We start from the raw sequence: 17,000 nt of genomic DNA, 5'->3' as shown, positions 1-17,000 counted from the left end.
TATACTGGACAGTATGCCAGATGGTCCTGTCTGCTATTATCTTTAGGTGGAGTTTGTGTGTGGAGAGGGGACACAGACACACATGGATATCCAGCCACGCTTAATTTGTCTTGATCAAAGGTACAGCTAGTGCAAAAATCTGAGATCCTAGCCGCGATCACTTTTCGACTTTTCTTGCACTATAAACAACCTTTAGTATGACTTCACCATGTCGCAAATTATCTTAATGACGCAATTTTCCTGCAGGACATGCTATGCTATGTCTGGTACAAATGCATGAGACAAAGATCTCATTTGTGTGGCGGTGGCAAGTTCAACCACAAAGTACCTTGCCTGTGTGTGTCAGCCCGTGAACAAATACTAGTGTAATTACTAGTTTTGTTGAGCAGTATTTACCTGATTTCTCTCTTTTCTCTTCCAGTCAAGTGCTTCTCGGAGACAACAGCGCATGATAAAGAACAGAGAGTCTGCCTCTCTCTCCCGGAAGAAGAAAAAGGAGTATTTGCTGACGCTGGAGGCCCGTCTGAAGGTGGCGCTTTCAGAGAACGAGAAGCTGAAGAATGAAAACGGCACATTGAAAAGACAAGTGGAAGGCCTTATGAGTGAGGTGGGTGTCCATACTATCTACACTGTCATTCAAAAATTTGAGTTCTTTAAGATTTTTAAAATGTTTTTGAAAAAAGTCCAACTTAAGGAAGTACTGTAGATGTGTTTTGTGTGCGTGTTTAAAAGAGCTTTTTGGGTTGATTTTTTTTTTTTTTTGTCCACTATGTGAAGACTTTAAATTGAAATGGGGTGAACTGTTGCTCTAAGATATGTTAATACCTTATCATTACTCATCTCTTAAGAACTCCGTGCTGAAAGCAACAGCTCCAAAACGGAGAGCTGTGTGTCTTATGGCGGTCCTGGTCTTCTTGGTCTTCAACTTGGGTTCAATGAGGTAAATAACTTTAAATGAATCAGTATTTTAATTTGTCACAGATTACACTATTGCACTTTCAGTTTGGTAAATGAATGGATCTGTGTCGCAAGAAATTTGTAGATGGAGGTACTTGGTAGCACAAGGAGAACTTGGTGGTCCGATTGGAAGATTCCCATATGCAATTCTTCTGAAGGAACCAGTAGGAATGTGTTATGTAAAGGTTTTTAATATCCTGACATGTTTTGTTTCCTTTTGTGTCCCACCCAGTCTGCTTGGAGGAGACAGAGGGTCTACGTTTCCTGCTGCCCCTGGGTTCAATGGCAGACACCTGCTGGGCTTTTCTCCAGAGTCAGAGAAAAACTTTGATTCAGACAAGCCTCAGACTGATACATTTAACCCTGTGAACAGGTAATACTATTCTGTAGTTTTCTACATTTGCATGAACACCTAGTCATGTTCAGTCTTCTATGTGGGACTCTTACTTGCCAAAGGTTGCAGAGTCCATTTTTGCTTTAGAGAACACGGCAGCACAGGTGTTGAGTGACTGACCAAATGTCTGCGTAAGAGAACAAGGCTTTGTTCTCACATCTGCCCCACACACAAATTTTCATACTGAAAATGGCAGCTAGCTAAGTTTGTTGTTTTATCTACCCAGGATGATGTTTTGAAAGGCAAAACTGCTTTCTTATGTCCAAAAAAATTGCTTCAAAAACATGAAACTCAGAGGACTTCAGATACCCCACATGAAAAGACATGAAGACATGATTACTTTGAAAACCTGTCTCTGTTTTCTCTCAAAGACATTCATCAAGCAGGTCTAGTCAATTTTGAGTTACTTCACTCCTAGGGGTCATGTTTCAAACTTTCTGGGGCCTGAGTTAGACAAGTTCACCAGCTTTAGCAAGACTGTGAGGTTTTTTTGTTTTTTTTTTTGTTGGCCAAAACAGGTGGTGTTCCACAAGGCTCGATTTTAGGTCCGTTTTTATTTCTATGCCTCCTCCTTTAATCTCTGGTGTTTCCATTTATGCTGTTTTTTCCACTAACAACCATTCTTACTCTGGAGTCTGGACTAAAGTTTACTTATCCGGCTTAAACTGTAATAGATTCTTTGAAAGGCATCGTAGGGTTGGATTGTTTGATCCGAGTAGTTTTTTGGCTATCCGGGGAGCGAAGCAGGAAATGAAATTATGTAATTTAGCACTGTAGAATGAATGAAAGGAAATAGACTGAGATCCAGATGTTGATTTTCTATAGGGAGTTCACCGACCCCTGCAAGAATTTAAAAAACTCCTGTGAATCTCCAGTTTATAGAATATTTCCACAGATCTCATAGCTCCTGCTCCTGTATTTGACATTTCTATTCTCAGCTTTCTGCCTGCTTCGCATTCTGAGTTTGGATCTGTCCAGAGATTGCATTTCTAATAATCCAGAATTTTTCCTATGTAAAGCATTTTTATTGTTGAGTGTTGAACATATTAAGAACAGTTTAGTCTGCTGTCTTTAATTTATTTATTTCTTAAGCCCACAGTAATCTAAACTTCCCACTCACTATTGCTTTTGTGAGATGAGCTTCTCTATGTCAGCAAAGATTGTGAAACAGAGATCCAGCTTCCCAGAGCTTCACTGTCACTCGTCCCCAGCCAGAAGTGTTTGACATGTCGTTTCAGAGGCCACATGTTTTCCTGGTTTTCTGACGCTATTGTGTTAAGCTGTAGTTGTCTACATCAGTTTCTTGCATGGAGATGGTTTAGGATTTTGTCGTTCATGATGTCTTTATTTTAAGTACAGTTTCACTGTACCTGTGCTAAACATGAACTTGGCATTAGTCGTTGGCATTGTTTATTTATAGCTTTTAGAGATGCTGTCTTTTTCCATTGACAAGATAAGAAAGAACCTTCTTGGCTTGCACACTTGCACATGGTATTCTTTCAGATGTTAAGCCAGTACCAAGAGATGATTAAAACAAGAGCCTTTAAAATTCCGTACATTGTTTTGGAATTACAACGTTCTGATAAAGACTCTAAACCCCTTCTCCATTCTTTCCTTGTTACACTTACTTGTCTTTAATATTTTTTTTTCCTCTGTTTCTCATAGGTTGGAGGATGTGGAATCAGAGCAGAAGGCTCTGATGGTAGTCAAGGATCCTCTATATTTCAGAACTCCACCCCCCTGCCAGCCACCCGTCAACAGGACCAAGTGCATGAAGTCAGTATTGAGCTTGTTTAACATCAATGTTGATATTACTCCATTCCCTTTGTTATTCAAATGCTGTTTTATTATACATTTAATAGTATTAGTAGTATCTGGCAGTTCGAGCCAATTCTCTTAATTTTGTTTATAGAGCATGTGGTCCGCAGTGCCCCAAATTTGCCCGTCTGATCTAATCTGAACCGAGAAGGAATTTTTATTACAATAGCCCTAAACCATAGCACTGGTACTGAGCTCTGTTATGACAGTAAAAGATAATTGTAGCAATCTTCTGATCAATGCGCCGACAGCTGTTAGATCAGCTTTTTTTAAAAGGTTAGTTCCGCTCCTTGATTATGAGGTTGAGCCATATTTGAATCTGTTGTAAAATACTCTATAAACACACACCTGTGACCTCATTACATCAACATTACTGCACCAACGTTTTAAATTATTATTTGTTATTAATAAATGATTTTTTTTTTTTTTGGCTGTGTTTATATATAGTAATCATTTTAAAAAGCAATTAAAAAATGAAAAAGCATTTTTCCATAAACCCATGGTTTACAGTGATTTTAAAGCCCCAATATACTTTAAGTGAAATCGAAGAATGAACTGGTGTGACGTCATTTCGAACAAAATCTGATCATTTGATGTTCATTTTGGTAAACACCTTCGAACTACTATTGGTCTGTGGTGATTACACAATAGGTAGGTGTGGCTTTGACGTGAAAATCTTCTTTGGTTCATTTCTTCTATCCACACTGTCGAGGTCAGACGCCCATGAATAAAAACATGAATACAGTCGCTTTATTGTAGAAATTGAATTTTTAAATAGAATTTAAAGAGACACTGACACTTTTTCATGTTTAATACTGTAAAGTTGCTTGATTTTAAACAATCTATTGTATAAAGTGGTATATAAATAAATGTGACATGCATGACTTTACTGGTATGCCGAATTGCGGAGCTTGTGCAAACATCCACATCGCTATGAACAGATGCTTTCTTAACTACTGTTTTCACACCGCTGTTGTATATTTTGTTATTAAAAGGAAAGCGTGCAGCACATTTACATATCCTTCTAAATGCCACTCTCAGCAATGTGGCTAACACCACTGGCCATGCATTTCGAACGTCTTTTTATCCCTTAGAGAAAAAATGAAAATGAACTTCGCTGTATATGTATATGAGTATATGGGGACCTTTAGAACAGCTAATGTGTCCAAAATTACTGTAAACCATGGGTTCTTGGGACTTATTGCTTTAATAAGAACCTAAGAGTAATTTTTTTACTTTTTTTCATGTAGTTTGGTTGCAATTTCAAATTCCACAAAGATACATTCTTGACCATACGTTTTTTTTTTTTTTAATGCTAAACCACTCTGTTCTGAATGATGTAATTTTTCATTTTACCACCTGATATATTATAAAATTGAAATGATGTTTCTGCCTTGCATAACTATAGGATAGCACATGAGCTGAGAGGCTGGGTACATCGTCATGAGGTTGAGCGGACCAAAACCCGCCGCATGAGCAACACTCAAAACAGAGGCAGAACCATCCCGGTATGACCTAACAACATTTTTCTTCCTTTAAGTCTCAACCGTCTTTCTAAATTTATTTTATTCTTTATTTTTTGCTTTCTTTCTGACATTGTGGAAAATCAGTCCTAAAGAGTGGATTTTAAATGGATCAGATTTGTGTGAACAAAGCCAGAGAGAGACACCACCTAAGGATCTTGACATTGTCCAGTTGTAGTGTTTGAAGAGCCTTGTTTCTTTTGACCTTAAGCATGACATCTGTATCAGTACAACTCAAGTGCAGACTCTTTGTTGCATACCTCCAACCCGGATACAGGCAGCTGAGAACCACCAGGATATAACACTGTTTATTTTCTTTAAATAGATCTTTCTAAATGTTTACCTTAGGGATGAGACCCCTTTCTTTGCTCTCTCTCCTCTCACACTGCTTGCCTCTTTCATTCCTTTTTAACCCACTCTTAGTATAATCCAGTAGTCTTGGGAAAGTAAACAGCCCCCTACCCCAGTCTGCTCAGTCAATCTGACTTCTCTCTCTGACTAATTTCCTTTTTTTCTTTACAGTCTCTGCCACACTAAGTCTGATTCTCTTCAAAACCACTGTCAGTAGCTTTGCTTGATTTGAATGTGTGTATAAAAAAAAAAAAAAACCCTTGCTGTTCTGTTTAAGCCCTAAAAGCCCTATATAGAGTAGTTAAAGGTGCCGAAGAACATGTTTTTAAAAGATGTAATATAAGTCTAAGGTGTCCCCTGAATGTGCCTGTGAAGTTTCAGCTCAAAATACCCCATAGTTTTTTTTTTTTTTATAAATTTTTTTAACTGCCTATTTTGGGGCATCATTATAAATGCGCCGATTCAGGGTGTGCGGCCCCTTTAATTCTCGTGCTCCACGCCCCAAGAGCTCGCGCTTGACTTTAACAGCATAAACAAAGTTCACACAGCTAATATAACCCTCAAAATGGATCTTTACAAAGTGTTCATCATGCAACATGTCTAATCGTGTAAGTATAGTATTTATTTGGATGTTTACATTTGATTCTGAATGACTTTGATAGTGCTCCGTGGCTAAAGCTAACATTACACACTGTTGGAGAGATTTATAAAGAATGAAGTTGTGTTTATGAATTATACAGACTGCAAATGTTTAAAAATGAAAATAGCGACAGTCTTGTCTCCGTGAATACAGTAAGAAACGATGGTAACTTTAACCACATTTAACAGTACATTAGCAACATGCTAACAAAACAAAACATTTAGAAAGACAATTTACAAATATCACTAAAAATATCATGATATCATGGATCATGTCAGTTATTATTGCTCCATCTGCCATTTTTTGCTATTCTTGCTTGCTTACCTAGTCTGATGATTCAGCTGTGCACATCCAGATGTTAATACTGGCTGCCCTTGTGTAATGCTTTGAACATGAGCTGGCATGTGCAAATATTGGGGGCGTACATATTAATGATCCCGACTGTTACGTAACAGTCGGTGTTATGTTGAGATTCGCCTGTTCTTCGGAGGTCTTTTAAACAAATGAGATTTATATAAGAAGGAGGAAACAATGGAGTTTGAGACTCACTGTATGTCATTTCCATGTACTGAACTCTTGTTATTCAACTATGCTGAGGTAAATTCAATTTTTGAATCTAGGGCACCTTTAATTCATATTTTCCCACAATGGTGAGAAAATATGAATCAATTAATCTTATTTAATGCTTGTCTGTTGCAAGTCTTGAAATGCATACGCACATTTAACATTTACCTTATTTGATAGCCAACATATTGACTCCTGAAATGGTTATACCACAGCCACAAATCAATGATAAAAGTTCAGAGATTAGCCACATGGATCAGGATGGTGTAGCCTAATGGTTTTAAGAATTGTTCTAGAAACTAAAAAGGTTATTGTTTCAAATAATCCTTAATCTATTGCCATTGCGCTCTTGAGCAAGATGCTTAAACACACTGTTAATCCAGAAGGACTGTTTCTGTAAATGATCATGACTGTATTATGTGGCATAACATCGCATAAATGTTCAAGAAACATATTTTACCATCTTTGGTAGCAGATTCTTTACTGAAAGCTGTATTGAAATATTTTTACATAAATAGTCCTCTGATAAAAAAGATGCTTCACAAATTCGTAGTTCCAGAAACCTTCCCTTGAGCCTTGTTTGGGTTTAGTGTGAAGCTGTACGGTTTACACTACGTACAGGCAGAATTAATCAGACTGTTGCTTTAGTTCCTTATCATTTATTTTTTCAGGAAACTAATAGTGAGAGCAGTTGGATTGGCAGCTTGTTATGATTTTGAGAAGCATAGTGCGCAGCAAGTTGATTGTTTGAAAGGCTGTACTGTGTTCGAAGTGTCTGTTGGGAAACTGCCCTGACAGACACAAACACACATATATTCACTGATACCCATTTTCCACTAATAGGTTCCCATCGCCCAATCTGAAACCCTTCCATGCGTTTCCACTACATTAAAGGCCTTCTGGCCCAGAAAAACTGGGGTTTTGCTGTCCGGTACCAAAACCCTGGTGGTCTTAAACAGGAACCGCTAACGCCAGGGAAGTAATGTCTTCACCAAAAACGACAACTCAGTTTTTTTCTCATTATAATCACAAAGCTGTGTACTCCGGTACTGCCAGTTTACACAATGTTTGCTTTCCATCACCAAGACTGAGCCACTAAGTAAATACTGTCGTCATGCTGGGTGCTGAGAGGTTGGGTGATTGGAGATAGATTGGTATACTGACGGATGGCTATTTCCCAGACTCGTACTGTCGACACAAAGCACAGAACTAAACAAAGTGTGAGAGAGATGCACTTTATCAGTCTAACACTCAATGACAGGAGCTGAAGTATAGAGATATTAAAGCACGTACAATGACACACATGGCAGTGTGCTTGTGCTCATATTCGTTTTGTAAAATTTGATAAAAGGAAGTGACATTTTTCTTTTCATTGTCCAACAGAAAGCAGCAGATAAACAGGCTGAGGTACCACAGATAATGACACAGATCCAGTACACGGATTCAACTGAAAAGTAAGTTTCACTAGATGTGTGGGGAAGTTTTTGCGTCATTGTTTGGGCCAAACAGCATATCATTTAGTCTCTGTCATCATGGTCTGTGTATGAGGGTCAGTCGTAATTTTTTGAGTCTGCAGTGTTTTATCAATGCTGTACAGGGTTTTTAATGGGGTATTTGCTAATGCAAGCAAACTTTTATTTGTAGTGTAAACCTATGTTGTAATGTTCACTAATGTTCATTCTGAGAAATGGTCTAAGGACAATTAGAATTTGTGTTACAAAGACAACTGAAGTTTGAAGCCCAATTCATGATCTGCCAAAGTAGGTGGTAGATTTGGCAGAAATCTGGAGTGTGTAGAGGTGTGGAATTCTGCCCCGATTTTTTTTTTTTTTTTTTTTTTTTTTTTTTTTTGTCCAAAGCTGTCATCAAGTCCAGTAGTACTGCTTGAGGGTAATTTTTCTGACTATGCCATATATAATTGATTTTTTTTTTTTTTCAACAATCATCGGTACATGTTATTCCATTATTTATTCATAATCTTTCATGAAATTATAGTACCTCTGTAATAACTTTCCTTTTCAGTGTAATGTTTAGGTTGATGTTAAACAATAGCCAAACTGCTATAAAAGTATCGTTTTAGGTTATTCTTGCAGGCCATTCAGCCTTTAATATAATTTATTTCTAATAGTTAACACAGTAATTACGAGATGGTCTCAAGGGTGAAATTGACTCTTAGCTGTCATGTCCCAATCAAAAAGCCACCTCACAAGTGGGTGCTGGTGTGTTTTTAAGAGGGGAGTAGGCCTCCACAAAACACTGCAAGCTCCATTTTGAAACCATTATCAATTCCAGATGTATAAAATCAAGTCACATTCTGTTTCACTTGGAAATATGTCACATTACAGTACCGTGTGATATGAATGTCTGTTGACTTAAAATCTATCCTGGATTATTGGGGGGGGGGGGGGGGGCAGTAAAAAAAAAGCTCTTGAGTATTTTTACACCTTACAGACGTATCTGCCTACATACCCGTTTTTTTTTTTGTTTTTTTTGTTTTTGTTTTTTGTTTTGTGTTTTTTGGGTGGATCACTTGTTCTCCCTCAGGGTAAATCATATTTTTGACTGCTATAGTTTGGCTGACCTCAGCAGTGCATTGGGCCAGAAATCAGCATGGCTGACATTCCATTGCATCACACTGACAACAGGGGAAAGGCCACATTCACATAGGAAAGAAAGTGTTTTATCAAGAGATTTATGAGAACTGTAATTAGACTTTTCGCTTGCTCATAGTTACATAGTATATTTATTATAACATATGCAGCAAAGTAAACCAGATACAGCCAGAACTTTTTGAAATTAAACTATCAGTATATAAGTAATTCACTATGCAGTACAAGTCAAAGATTTTACCTGCAGTAAACATCATAACAAGCACATGCAGTACTTATCCGTGGTAAAATGTAAAACGGTGTTTGAAGTGTTTATATCTTGTATGTAGGATTCCCAGCAGCGAGCTGCAGGTGTACTATGCCCCACGCCGCACCTACAATGACTTCTTTGATGAACTCAACAGAAGAGGGGACACATTCTACGTGATCTCTTTCCGCCGGGTAAGCTGACCTATCTGCTTTCTATCAGACTGTGGCCACACATGAACATGGTTAATTGGTTTTAGAGCCCACACAGCATCATAAAGGGACACTTGACATGGTTCCACCACAATAGAGCACATGACCTGTCAGAGAATCTTCTAGCATGTTAAATCTTGGGAGGTCTCCTGTTTTATTCAGTTTGTAAACTATCGTTCTTGTTTGAAATAAAACACACAGTGGTTCTTGTAATGCCAGCTCGACAGTATTTGGCATGTCTCTGTAATTTTTAAAGATATACAAACCAGTCAGATAATCTGTGTTTTTTTTTTTTTTTAATTAGAAATTAAATTAAATTAGATTATATTGCACTAATTATGTTGTACAAAATTTCAAAAGTTTTGGGTCAATAAGATTTTATGAAATTAATACTTTTATTCAGCAAGGATGCATTAAATTGATCAAAAGAGACGGTAAGGACATTCATATTGTTACACAAGATTTGTATTTCTAATAAATGCTGTTCTTTTTAACTTTCTATACATCAAAGAATCTTGAAAAAAAAAAAAAAAAAATCCACAAAAATATTAAAGGTGCTAAAGAGGATCTTTTCGTCGACTGAGAAACCAAAGACTGTTACTGAGTTTTTGAAATGAGCGCAAGAATTTCGAGGGAACGCCTCCCAAAAGTCGTGCACGAGTATCGGAACATGAGTGTTTACCACCGGCATTCGCTGTGTTGTGTAAGTGGATTCATTATGTCGGACTCACCGCAGGTAACTCATAATCTGCCGTTGTTACTCCTGTCTCCGACAAAAACATCGCATGCGGCGCCTGTGGAGTGTGGAAAGTTACTGGAGCGCGCAGCCACGCTTGTCTCTCACAAGGAACGTCATGGCAGTGATTGACAAGCCAGAGGGCCAATCCGCGCACGTCTCTCACAAGGAACGTCATTGGCTGATGTTTTTAAGGCCCTACCTCATGCACAGATGATGTATATTAATATTATTCCTTTCAGTGCACCTAATAAATAGTCTTTTATCAGTTAGTAAAGACAGTTTCAAGTAATATTGCAAAAATGTATAAAGCAAAACATCCTCTTTAGCACCTTTAAGTGTTTTTAAGTAAAACAACTGTTTAACTTTGTTTAATAACATTGATAATAAGTGTTTCTTAAGCACCAAATCAGCTTATTAGAATGATTTCTGAAGGTTCATGAGATAGTGAAGACTGGAGTAATGATGCTGAAAATTCAGCTTTACCATCACTGGAATAAATTACTTTTTAAATATGTAGAAATTTTAAATTGTAATATTTCACAATATTACTGTTTCTGCTGTATTTTTGTTCAAATGAATACAGCCTTAATTCTCTTTTAAAAGAACGTTAAAACATTAAAACGTTAAAAGAACGTTAAAACATTAATTCTCTTTAAAAAAAAAAAAAAAATTTTAAATCTTTCTGACTCCAAACCTTTGAACATTTTTTTTTATTAGTTTAAAAAAAATATATATATATATATATATATATATATATATATATATATATTTATATATATATATATATATATATATATATATATATATATATATATATATATATATATATATATATATATATATATATATATATATATATATATATATATATATATATATATTATTTAGTTTCAGTATAAAATGCTTCTATCTGCCTATGACGACAGTTACAAGCTATACTCAAAACAATACCATCAAAGTTTAAAGTATTATTTGTCAAAGTATTGAAGCTGTGTTATGAATTTGACTCTGAACTGGGCTGCGAATGTGCCTTTCCTACTACATTTAGCAATAAATTGTAACTACCATCCCTCTCAGTCTGGCATCTCCAGGGCATTTATGATTCAGTGGCATACACTGAATCCCCTCAGATTTGATGTCAGATGACCTGCACAACAGAACAGTTACTCATTGGATTTGCCAAGTTTGTGAGATTCATGGTATAGAATCATCAGAATCTATTCAAGAGATTTGTTCGAGGCTGTTTGGATCAACTAAAAAAGACTCTTTCTTTTGTGTGGTCTTTGTAACATGGACACATGCACCATATTTTGCTGTAATCACTTTGCTGCACATTATTGTTTATTATTTTGATGTTTCCGATTTCAGATTTACCCATCCATAACATCACATGCAAAAACAGAGCTGTGATTTATTTTAGTGCATATATATGTGTATATATATATATATATATATATATATATATATATATATATATATATATATATATATATATATATATATATATATATGTGTATGTGTGTGTGTGTGTGTATATATATATATATATATATATATATATATATATATATATATATATATATATATATATATATATATATATATATATATATATATATATATATATATATATATATATATATATATATATATATATATATATATATATATATATATATAATTTTTTGTAAGCGAACAAATATTATTTCGCTGATACTTTTATCTTTGTAATAGGCGAAAAGTTTGAATCTGCTAAGAGTTATTCAAATGAGTTCGGCCTCATTTTAATAACTTTTTTGTACACGTTCATGATCTCAAGCTGGGTGTAATTTATTCAAAGTCAGACTGCATTTGTAGTAATCTGCAAAAAAAAGTTTTGTGTTTGTCTAATTGCACGTCATCTTTGATCAGTTCGTTTTTTATTCCTTGTATGTTTAGTTTTTTCCATACACTCAGTACCTGCTTTTGATTATTCACTCGGAAGATTTGAATAATGTTGGCCGACATATTTGAAAAAAGTAATCTTAAATATCTTTTGTTACGAAGGGAATCAAAGAAAAAAGGCAAAATTAGCATAGCAAATATTTTACCAGTTTGCATGGGACGTGAGAGTAGATGGCTATCACATTTCATCCTGGTGACTCAATATTTTTTTTAATGGCAAACAGGTCTTCACGTCTTCACTTTTTTTTTTTTTTGAAACTAAAACAAAGAAATGACTCATCATGTCAGTGACTCATAATTAGAAAAAAAAAAGATGTTTTTGTGGATGCTGCGCCCTGTTCTGCCAGCTCTTTTTTTCAATCTTTTTTTTTTTTTTGAACAAGACTTGATTTAAAGACTTAAAAATCAAAGTTGTCTTTGTTTTTGGTGTTCATTAATCTCAGTCCTAAAAATCTCATCATAGGTGAGTTTAGCCAGAAGATGTTTGACTGGTTTAGTCATAATCAGCCACTGCCCTGTTTTCGATGTTTCAGTATGTCTCTTGGTTTGTTCACTCTTTTGGGAAGTCAGACTTTAAAAATATTGACTCAGCTCCTCCAAAACATCTTCAGATGCTGACCTCCATTTATGAATGTAAAGCGGTCAATGCAATTCTGTCCGTCTAAGATTCTAACGTGTGACCTTTTATTTAATAGTAGACAGATAATCAGTGAAAATTTGACATTTGACATAAATGTCCACCTTTTTTTATTTTTTTAAAGAGTAAAAAAATTTTTTGTAGAAAACCTCAAGAGGGTTATTTATGGTTTATCACAAAACAACAAAAATTATGAAGGGGAAATTTGGATAGTTCTTCCAAAAATAAAAATGGTCACCTACCTTTTTTAATATAAAAGGAAAATAAAAATAATAATGAGTTCAAATAACATGAGTGAGTAAATGAAACTTTTCCAACTATTTTTGGGTGAACTAGTCTTAAAGGTGCCCTAGAACTTTTTTTTAAAAAGATGTAATATAAGTCTAAGGTGTCCCCTGAATGTGTCTGTTAAGTTTCAGCTCAAAATACCTCATAGATTTTTTTTAATTCATTTTTTTAACTGCCTATTTTGGGGCATAATTAGAAATGAGCCGATTCAGGGTGTGTGGCCCTTTAAATCTCGTGCTCCACGCCCACGGAGCTCGCGCTTGCCTTAAACAACATAAAAAAAAAAAGTTCAAACAGCTAATATAACCCTCAAAATGGATCTTTACAAAGTGTTCGTCATGCAGCATGTCTAATCGCATAAGTACAGTGTTTATTTTGATGTTTACATTTGATTCTGAATGAGTTTAAGGCTGTGCTCCGTGGCTAACGGCTAATGCTACACTGTTGGAGAGATTTATAAAGAATGAAATTGTGTTTATGAATTATACAGACTGCAAGTGTTTAAAAATGAAAATAACGACGACTCTCTTATCTCCGTGAATACAGTAAGAAACGATGGTAACTTTAAAAACATTTAACAGTACATTAGCAACATGCTAACGAAACATTTAGAAAGACAATTCACAAATATTACTAAAAATATCATGTTATCATGAATCATGTCAGTTATTATTGCTCCATCTGCCATTTTTCGCTATTGTTCTTGCTTGCTTACCTAGTCTGATGATTCAACTTGTGCACATCCAGACGTTCTGCCCTTGTCTAATGCCTTTCATAATGTTGGGAACGTGGGCTGGCATATGCAAATATTGGGGGCGTACACCCCGACTGTTACATAACAGTCGGTGTTATGTTGAGATTCGCCTGTTCTTCGGAGGTCTTTTAAACAAATGAGATTTATATAAGAAGGAGGAAACAATGGAGTTTGAGACTCACTGTATGTCTTTTCCATGTACTGAACTCTTGTTATTCAACTATGCCGAGGTAAATTCAATTTTTGAATCTAGGGCACCTTTAAGTTGAGTTCAACCACTCAACAGCCCTAATTACAGCATTTAAAGTCTCACAGCCATGAATCCCTGGACTATTGCTAAACAACATATGTTGTCTTTTAGCTTGTTAGATCAGCCCTTTTCTGATTTGTTTTCAAGAATGTGAAGCTTAGAATGGAGACAATCCGTTTAAATAAAGGATGAAAGTAATTGTTAATTGTTTCAGAAATGAGAAAAAAAAATCATAAACTTTATTAGTTGTGGGTTTATTTTGTTTCCTTGGTTGCTGGGCATGTGTCTCTGAGAATTTGCTTGTCCTATTTATTTTTGCTTCTCTGGACTGTGTTTTCAACTTAATAGTCTGATCTCCCAGAGTTGCACTTAAAAACGTTTAGACTGCACTAGGGATGTTTCAATTGTCATCCTCATGTAAGCCAATCATTATATCCTCAGCTTGCAGCTCCCTCTGAGCCTGTCACACTTTAGAGTTGACGAGAAGTTCATGTCTATCTGATGAGATGGGTATAGCTCGTACCATTCTCCACAATCACTTGCCCTTTCATTCTTTATGTCGCTCTACTTTTCCTAACCTTTCTCCTCATTGGCACTAATCATGGCAGCTATTGAATCGGAGGATCACACACACAGGTTTCAGAGATGTTCCAGGACACCTGCTGGAGTACACAAAGAGAGAACTTGGCCACCGCTCTTCCTAAAAGACCTCATTGTTATAATCTAGTTTAGAGGACCACAGTGGGTTGGGGAAGAGGGGGAAAAAAGGCCAGAATAAGGTGTAACACAAATGTAATAATCTTTAGGAAATATTATGACATATTTGGTGTTTTGTGTCTCTTTTTAATCAGGAACAGAATTGAACATTAAATGGATAGTTCACCCAAAAGTGAAAATTTTGTCTTCATTTACTTGCTGTCATAAATTTCTTCCATTTAAAAAGGCAATGACAATGAATGGAGATTCAGCTAGACAATTGGAATCTATTGAAGAATAAAAGTAATGCAGATTTGGAATGAAATGAAGATGATTAATTAAAGGCAGGATTTTTATTTTTGGGTGAACTATTTGTGTCTCTTGTGAATTCTGTTTTCTGCAAAGCTTTACTACAGTGACAACAGATGGTATTAAGCACTAACACATTCACTGAAATCTACACGACTCAAATCCATGACCCATTTCCCATCCATCACATAGACATGAGTGTTATTACATTCTCCAGGGCTTTCCTGTCCATATGGTTTCTGTCTTCAGCAGGTGTGTGTCCTGACAGAAAAATGTCTCCGAATGGTACATTGAATTAGATTAATGTATACAAATTTACGACCTGATTATAGAATTGTTCTTTGACACTCTCTAGCGCTTCAAATTTTAACTTGATTGCACTGAAAGAAACTGGATTCAGCAATGTTATTTGTATAAACACTAACATTTGGGTAGTGTATATATGTATATCAGTATGATTTTCTTTTTTAAAAGAATTTAATTACAAAAAAAATTGTTCCTTTGATTAAAAAGCATGCATAATGGTTTCCACAAAAACATAAAGCAGCAACTGTTTTCATCATTGGTAATAGTAAGAAATGTTTCTTGATTTTCAAACCAGCATGTTACAATGATTTCTGAACAATCATGTGATGCTGAAGACTGCTAAAAATTCAGCTTTTTAAAACTGTGATATTAAAGAGTAGTAAATTGTAATAATGTTTCACAATATTAATTCATGAGCATAACATTTACTTTCAAAAACATGAAAAAATCGTACAGACCCTAAACTTTTAAACGGTAGTGTATACTGTTATACAAGTGATACTGTATGATCAGGATATCAAGGTCTCCATCCTCCATCCTGTTTAACTTTTACTGTTCAGTGCAGTCAGTTTTTTTCAGCAACCAGATTTATGCTTCAAACATCTTCAACAGTGACCGGTGCCATTTATGTCCTCACCAAAGTAATAAACTTTCCTCATGCATGTGTTTTTATGGCTGTTCTTCTTTTACTTACAGGATCACCTCCTTCTTCCTGCCACCAATCACAATAAAGGCAGCCGCCCCAAGATGTCTGTGATCCTGCCAGCTATGAATTACAATGGTAAGAGAAAAGAGTTGTGAATGATCTTGTTATCTAATGAATGGTCTGTGTGCACATGAATCTGATGCAGATTTTTGGTCCTTGTCTCACTGATTTTTAGCACAATGAGCACTGATTTTAAATATGCTGTATCAAGTTATAAGTAGTTTATTAAAAAAAAGTGTATTGCCAGAAGTGCATTGTTCCATTCTCTTGCAAATTCCTAGGTGTTTTTGATTGCGTGCAAAAAAAAAAAAGAAAAAGTCTTTGGACTTGCAAAATAGATGTTTGTTTGCATTTAAACACACATCCTACACTCAAAACCACCATAGCCCAGACTTGTCCTGCTCTTAGACCATTACTGTTTATGCCTGTGTGCTGATGAGAACACAGTCAGATCACTGTTCTTAAAACCAGTATGGTGTCTCCGCTCACAGCAGGCCTGTAGCCTCTGATTACAAAACTGCTGGATGAGAAGGTTCCACTCAGAGCCCTGACAGGGGACCAGTACACAAGAGCTCCCAGAGATAATAACATTTAACGAGCCAAGCAGGGGATTGATTTGACTTCTGGGATTGATTTAGTATGTGTGTGTGTGAGGTGTATATATATTAAAAATAAGTTAAATGTATTGCATTTCATTTTATTTATATTATAGCATTTTAATATTTATATTTATATAAAAAATACTTGTGTGTGTGTATATATATATATATATATATATATATATATATATATATATATATATATATATATATATATATATATATATATATATATATATGTATATATATATATATATATATATATATATGTATATGTGTGTGTGTGTGTGTGTATGGTATGTATGTATGTATGTATGTATATATGTGTATATATATATATATGTGTGTGTGTGTATGGTATGTGTGTATGTATATATGTATATATGTATATATGTATAATATGTCACAGTTTACTTTATTTTGCTATCCTCACTTACATAAATGAACTATAGTGTCC

General features: G+C 35.3%; 1 protein-coding gene across 2 annotated transcripts in view; it reads left to right on the top strand.

Annotated features, from left to right (window-relative positions):
* Positions 1 to 17,000, top strand: part of atf6 (activating transcription factor 6) — a 48,479-nt gene that overhangs the window by 23,169 nt on the left and 8,310 nt on the right. For both annotated transcript variants that reach the window (XM_048207043.1, XM_048207041.1), the window contains exons 8-15: positions 422 to 607; positions 849 to 940; positions 1,190 to 1,330; positions 3,017 to 3,127; positions 4,578 to 4,677; positions 7,631 to 7,701; positions 9,186 to 9,297; positions 15,935 to 16,019. In XM_048207043.1, coding sequence (XP_048063000.1) covers positions 422 to 607; positions 849 to 940; positions 1,190 to 1,330; positions 3,017 to 3,127; positions 4,578 to 4,677; positions 7,631 to 7,701; positions 9,186 to 9,297; positions 15,935 to 16,019 — 898 coding nt within the window. The remainder of the gene's footprint in view (positions 1 to 421; positions 608 to 848; positions 941 to 1,189; positions 1,331 to 3,016; positions 3,128 to 4,577; positions 4,678 to 7,630; positions 7,702 to 9,185; positions 9,298 to 15,934; positions 16,020 to 17,000) is intronic.

The sequence above is a fragment of the Megalobrama amblycephala genome, linkage group LG11, assembly GCF_018812025.1.
Source record: "Megalobrama amblycephala isolate DHTTF-2021 linkage group LG11, ASM1881202v1, whole genome shotgun sequence".
In the NCBI taxonomy this organism is placed as follows: Eukaryota; Metazoa; Chordata; class Actinopteri; order Cypriniformes; family Xenocyprididae; genus Megalobrama; species Megalobrama amblycephala.
The sequence above is the reverse complement of the archived record's forward strand: the minus strand, read 5'-3'. Positions and strand labels throughout refer to the sequence as shown.